Below are 6,921 nucleotides of genomic sequence, written 5' to 3' on the forward strand. Positions count from 1 at the left end.
TTCTCTTGGCCTCACAATAAATCGGGGGGGGGGGGGGAACTTCACATGAAATGATCCAAATATTAAAACCAAACACTACAAACATATATTTCTCATATATGATAGTTTCACTCTTTTTAAATGAAACAATACCAACTTTTCCTTGGTAATCTACATAGGCACAAAAGGTCAGAGAGCCCTCCATTTAAGACAGAGAACATGTCAAAAAGTAGCGCAGGTCTGTCTCATATTTATACTTAAATACTTGAACCTAAATGTCATTATATAGAGATCTGGAACAAAATACTATTAAGTGCCCCATATATTGTACCTGCTAATTTTTCCTCTAGAATGGATGGCAAAAATGAACCAAAGATTAGTATCTTCTTGTAAGCCTGACATTTTCTGACACACACTGATTTTAAAGTCTAGAACCCTGAAAGACCAGTTCCCTCTGGAAGACCTATCACTGAATTTCGTTTGCTATTTTACAAAAACATGTGTGATCACAAGGTGTGCCCAGTGGAGTACATTACTAACCCACCTCCAAATTGAAAAGACAAACCTATCAAGATAGCTGTGATCTCAACAAAGGGCAAAGCCCACTTCCAGTTCCTACAGAGAACAGATCTGGTCCTACAGAGACCAGATATTGGTCTTGTTTGACCTGTGAACTGGAAGCAAGAAACAGAAAGAAGGGGGGGTAATTCAGGTTTGTCTCCCTGTCCCCCCCATCACTTCACAGTGAAAAGTGGTGTCTGCAAATCCAACTGGAAGAAGCACTTCAAAATGTTACCATCAAAGAAACAAAACCAGCAGGATCATTTTCACACAAAGGTAGTATTAAATCTCAGATATACTATGCCCTCTCTGCCTCCTGACAGGATGGATGGATGAGCTCTGGGGGACATAAATGCCTCCACCAGATGAAGGAAATAACAGAGCAGCACTTCCGTTTTGGAAAGCTGCTCTCAGAAAATACCCCACACCACTGCCTCTTAAAACTGAAGAATTCTAATTAATAAGTTACTCCCATAAATGATGAATAAAACTTCTTGGCCTGTCATACAGGTGGGAGTGGAAGGTGTGCATAGCCAGGTGTGTAAAACAGCAAAGAAACTTGGATACTATTGTTTCTGCCAATGCCAAAAAACACCTCCCAGGTCTTGGGAGACGACCAGCTAATTCTACCTCAACCTAACCATGAGCTCTGTAGAATCTCTGTCCCTGACAGAAAAGGTAAATAAACAAGAAAGTCAATTACAGATTTCACAAATATTTTATGCACTGGTCTACAATTTTTAATTAGAATTAACTATCAAAGACACTGCACCCTTTGAGCATAACAATGTTTAATGGTGGCTTTTTTAGGTGAATGCTTGAAAGTATTCAACATTAAATTCAATTTACATGTTTGCAAACACATTATTAGCAATTCTTAAATATTTCAAATCAACTAATTCAAAGCACAGAAGGCTTGTTCTTAAGAAACTCTTCTGAGGTGACATGAAGACTGAAAGAAGCCTTTAACTTGAGTCCAGGTCTCTAACCAACAATCACCATATCATCGCTGGTGAACTCATATGAGGGAACTTCAAGGTTGAGAGGTGCAGGCCCCTTCCTGATCCTGCCAGACGCATCATAGTGTGACCCATGGCAAGGGCAGTAATAACCACCAAAATCTCCTGCATTTGCAATGGGTACACAACCAAGATGAGTGCAAACACCTATCAAGATAACCCATTCAGGTTTCTTTACTCGTTCTAAGTCATGCTGTGGGTCCCTCAACTGGGACACTTCAACTGCAGCTTCCTGGTCAATTTCCTTCTTGGTTCGATGGCGCACGAACAGGGGTTTGCCTCTCCATTTGAAAGCCATGTTCTTCCCCTCTGGAATATCAGATAACTTGATTTCAATTTTCGACATGGCCAACACATCAGCAGAAGCACTCATGCTGGAAACAAACTGAGAGACGACATTCTTGGCAGCATATGCAACACCCACAGTAGTTGTTGCAGTTATCAAATAGGAAAAACCTTTCCGAGCCTCACTGCTCTCTTTTGAAGACTTTGTACTATCTAACACTTCAGGGCGACGATAGTCAGAGAAGTCAGGCACTTTGATGTCTGTATGGGAATAACGAACAGAAGCAGGGACTGCAAGATAAACAGAAGGTTAAAAAAACACAATTAGATGAGGACCCTGAAAGAGGCACACATCAGGGAATGGGCCTTTATGAATTCATAAGCAAAAATAAAATTATTAAAACGTGAAATATGGCACTCACTGGTCTCAGAAATGGCCAAGTTGGCAGTATAGCAAATTAAATACTGAAAACAAAATTAACTCAACCACTACCTATCATATTGGTATGAAATCATAATATGTATAATTGACTCCACCTGATAGAACACTGCTGATTCAGAATTTGTAACAATTCAGTGCATCAGGTTAAAAAAAGTTAAACAGTACTGCAAACAGCAATTATTTTAACTCTCCAAAAATTCAACCTGCTAAGATATACTGTAATAATAATATAAATATCATCCATATTTTCTGGATTAGAAGAGACCCTAAAACTCATCTAGTCCATTCATTAAGTTGATGTGAACATCTTATTAACACAAATGTCTAACTTCATATTCCTATCTACCTGCTCTCCAAACTTCTAAAAATTCATAAATTAAGAATTGTTTAGATAATAAACATTCTGTGAACAGTATATATTTAGTAGCAGAAAACTTGAAGAGATTTCTATTTTAGATTCTGGGGTAAAAATTCAAGTAAAACCACTAATGGGCAGAAAAGACACCCTTATCCGACTATGTAACTATCAAAATCAAATGAAATCTCCAAAAGAACCAATTATTTCAATTTAGTATAGTAAAAAAGAGCATTTTTTTCATATAACATCAGTGAAGGGCAATAACATCTATCAGAGTGGGGTATTATTATTATTATTTTTTTAACTGTTGTGGATCTCTCAACTGGGACACTTTACTCCAGGCCATAAATAGGCCAGATGTTAATATCAAATGAACATTAAATAACCAAATAATTACTCTTTATGCAGTCAAATAAGTCCCCCACATAAAAATGAATTGTTTTGAGAGTGCATTTGTGAGTTCAATTTGTTCCTAAGTCCAACAGAGTTAGCCTAGGTACCCAACTAACACAATCAACTACATAGTACTGTACTCTAACAGGTTTATAATACTTTTTACACAGATAATACATTAAAAAAAACACAAAAAATAAAATATATTTTTAATCTTGAAAAATACAGAAGTACAACAGTTGGCAAACAGGGGCTGGCATCAAATGAACAGGCAAGAGGTGCCCACTGGAGGAGGGAGAGGAGGTGGGAGATGGTAGAGCTAAAGAACAGTCAGAAATAGAGACAAAGGGCAAGCTGCAATTTCACTCACACCTGACGCTGATGGAACACAGGTTCGAATCTTTGAAAGTTCAAACCTTGGAGGTTCTTACTGTATTATGGACGCAACAGTTTACTTTTTCAAACAACAGGTATGTCCTGTCCCATATCATTTTTTAATGTCTGACAAAAAATTAACTTACCTTTAAGAAAGTAAAGCTCTTCGCAAACTGCATATTCGTTTAAAAAAATCTACAACACGGATCTGCTTTTTAGAAAAGGAGACACTAAAAACTCCTCAGTTTTAGAAAATGTTTCCAAAAGAAACATGAACTTATAAAAAGCACTGTCATATCAGCTGCAACTCCACTTGGCCTACTAGGCTGTCTCACCCTAACATACTTCCTTGAGCAGTCAAACATTATAATAAGGAATATGGCTCACATGGTCAGTAACTTTATGGAAGCCATAAGTAGTCAAAAACAATGGAGAAACCTATCAAAATCACTCTATGTACTTTTCTAACTCACTCAACGTTTTTTGGAGGGGACAAGGACACAGGCAGTGACTACTGGATACTCGCAACTATAGCAAAGTGACATTGTATCACATACTACCCTACTTAAGTGTGACTTACTTTCCCCAGGACTGTCTGGGATTACACAGGAAAGAGATGTACAGCATACCTAAAAGATGAAGAAACCCAAGTTCATACTTAGAAGCCCTGTCTACAATCCTTCCACAGAAGGAAACACAGAATACTAAAGAGAATGACTTCGACATTATCATCCAGAGATTTGGTAGCAAAAGAAATCCAGTTGTCTACTCACATTTTATCTAGTAGGTTACACTTCATATTGAACTTCATCATTAGGAACACTTTGGGAACTTAAACTCCTATATATCGTAAAAATCATTCTCTAAATAATTCACATGAATTCTATTAGGTATGACTTTTAGTAGCAAAGATGTGAACTATATTTAGCTCTAGATGAAAACAAAATCAAATACTTATAGAAACATCATCTAGAAATGGAGAATTAAGGCATTATAACAAAAGAGTTTTGTTTTAAAGTGAGCTCTAATGTATCCCAATTCAGGGATCTTCTTCTGACTCAACTGTCCCTTACCATACCCTCTATTAACCATCTTTCCATAAACCATCTATACAGAAAATTTTAACATCAACTTAAGCTTCAAGCTGAAGGCATGATTACAGAAAACACGTTTGCGTTATACCTCTACCACTTCTTGGAAAAGGCAGGAAAGCCTGTGATTTTCTGAAGAAACTCTTTAGCCATTTGACAAATTCCAAGATATTTTTCATCTTTGTTATTGAAATTTTCTCCTCCCTGTTGCTCATTTGGGTCCAAATAACTGGCTTGGGCAATTTCTCTAAAACCGGGGGGCCCACTAAGAAAAGTTGCCACTTTATTCATTCACAAATACTCTGCACCAACTACATGCAAAATCTGAGGTTGTGGAAGATAGAAAAATAAAGGATATTCTCTATACCTTCAAGCTCAAGGTCAGAGAGAATCCTCAATAAATCCAATATAGAAGAGAAAGTGTTACGTGCTATAAAACATAAACGAATCAGCAACATAAGACTTTACTAACCTGATCCTGAACTGAGAGGATGGGTAAAACTTGGAAATGTGGAAAACTGGGAGGGGCGTTTAAAATAAAGATATTGGTGTAGCGCAAAGATCAGTGGGGCCAGGAAAGTAACAAAGAATCAAGCAGGCCTGACGAGGAGTGAAGGGTGCGACCAATGCACAGTACACACGATAATGGAAACCAGAGACCAGCACTCCCATCATTCAACATTTCAAGAGGCGCCAAAGATAGTCCGTTTTTAACAACTATGCAGGTAAAGGTTGACTACAGGTACCTGGCTCACAAGCCGCCAATTAAGGATCTCCAAACAGTGCATAAAAACAGAACAAGGCACCAAAGATAAACTAGGATCTGCTGACAAGAGGCGTAAAATATACTCTTGGTGAGAGCTTATGGCTAAATCAGTCTTTCAAATCTATCACTATCACAGAAGCCTGGGGAGGCACAGAGGCCTAACCAAGGTCGACCCGGCCCGCAGGCCATGCCATACCAACCAGGGCTCTGTTCCATTTTCCCGCATACACCCTGCCCTTCTCGACTGCTCCCTGCGTCCAGGGCCGGAAGGAGCAAGACAAGAGGCACCCCTCAGCCCAGCTCACCATTGAGGCCCACGGAAGCGACCAAAGGCCGGCCCGCGGCTTGGCCTCTGAGCGACTCCCGGCACAGGACGGACCGCTTCAAGTCCAGCACAGGCGACTCCGAGGTGGCGGGCACCGCGGCCTGTACCAGGGGCCGCAGCGCGCCCGCCACCCCGCGGGACGTGGCCGATAGGACGGGCGCGAATGGGCCCGAGCGAGCGGCGACAGACAACATGGCGACAGGAGCTCCAAAAGCCAAGCCGGTCACAGGGACGACCTTCCGGCCGCAGCGCAGGCGCGAACGGGCAACGAGGGCGCGGAACCGTGACGTCAGCGCGCCAGCAGAGGGGAAGCCCCGCCTCCACACGGGGCGGGGCCAGCCTGGAGAGGGCGGGGCCAGCCCGGAGAGGGCGGGGCCAGCCCGGAGAGGGCGGGGCCAGCCCGGAGAGGGCGGGGCCAGCCCGGAGAGGGCGGGGCCAGCCTGGAGAGGGCGGGGCGAGGGCCCGCGCGCAGGAGGTGGGGTGATCTCTTTTGTTTTGGGAAAACAGTGGAAACAGTGTCAGACTTTATTTTGGGGGGCTCCAGAATCACTGCAGGTGGTGACTGCAGCCATGAAATTAAAAGACGCTTACTCCTTGGAAGAAAAGTTATGACCAACCTAGATAGTATATTCAAAAGCAGAGACATTACTTTGCCAACAAAGGTCCATCTGGTCAAGGCTATGGTTTTTCCAGTGGTCATGTATGGATGTGAGAGTTGGACTGTGAAGAAGGCTGAGTGCCGAAGAATTGATGCTTTTGAACTGTGGTGTTGGAGAAGACTCTTGAAAGTCCCTTGGACTGCAAGGAGATCCAACCAGTCCATTCTGAAGGAGATCAGCCCTCGGATTTCTTTGGAGGGAATGATGCTAAAGCTGAAACTCCAGTACTTTGGCCACCTCATGCGAAGAGTTGACTCATTGGAAAAGACTCTGATGCTGGGAGGGACTGGGGGCAGGAGGAGGAGGGGACGACAGAGGATGAGATGGCTGGATAACATCACTGACTCGATGGACATGAGTCTGAGTGAACTCCGGGAGTTGGTGATGGACAGGGAGGCCTGGCGTGCTGCGATTCATGGAGTTGCAAAGAATCGGACACGACTGAGCGACTGAGCTAAACTGAACTGATGTCTAGTGGCTTGAGTGTCTGCCTCTGGTATCTGCCCCAAGAAAGGCGGCAAAGGAGGCCACCAGAAATGTCTCGGGGGGCGATTTTGCCCCCATTCGGGCAAAAACCTCATCTGTGGGGAACGAGGGATAAGAATAAATTATCATAATAGTTTAAATTGGGATAATAATTCTTAACGTAGGTAAAATGTTTATATATG

The 6,921-nt window shown here is 42.2% G+C and overlaps 1 protein-coding gene across 1 annotated transcript; it reads right to left on the reverse strand.

Moving 5' to 3' along the window:
• Nucleotides 1-1,257: 1,257 nt before the first annotated feature.
• On the reverse strand, nucleotides 1,258-5,844 carry LOC128063107 (cytochrome b-c1 complex subunit Rieske, mitochondrial). The gene is made up of 2 exons (XM_052655691.1): nucleotides 5,575-5,844; nucleotides 1,258-2,135 (listed from the first exon to the last, which is right to left on the reverse strand). Exons 1-2 carry the CDS (start codon nucleotides 5,786-5,788, stop codon nucleotides 1,525-1,527), a joined length of 825 nt encoding a protein of 274 aa, XP_052511651.1. The 5' UTR covers nucleotides 5,789-5,844; the 3' UTR covers nucleotides 1,258-1,524.
• Between the last annotated feature and the right edge of the window lie 1,077 nt (nucleotides 5,845-6,921).

This window comes from Budorcas taxicolor, chromosome 18, assembly GCF_023091745.1.
Source record: "Budorcas taxicolor isolate Tak-1 chromosome 18, Takin1.1, whole genome shotgun sequence".
NCBI lineage: Eukaryota > Metazoa > Chordata > Mammalia > Artiodactyla > Bovidae > Budorcas > Budorcas taxicolor.

Bases quoted from the DNA above. Each gene is read 5' to 3' on its own strand.
- LOC128063107 (XM_052655691.1), bottom strand. From the start codon at position 5,788: ATGTTGTCTGTCGCCGCTCGCTCGGGCCCATTCGCGCCCGTCCTATCG. The intron at 2,136-5,574 runs GTGAGCTGGGCT...TTTATCTTGCAG, and splicing joins CGCTTCCGTGGGCCTCAATG to TCCCTGCTTCTGTTCGTTAT.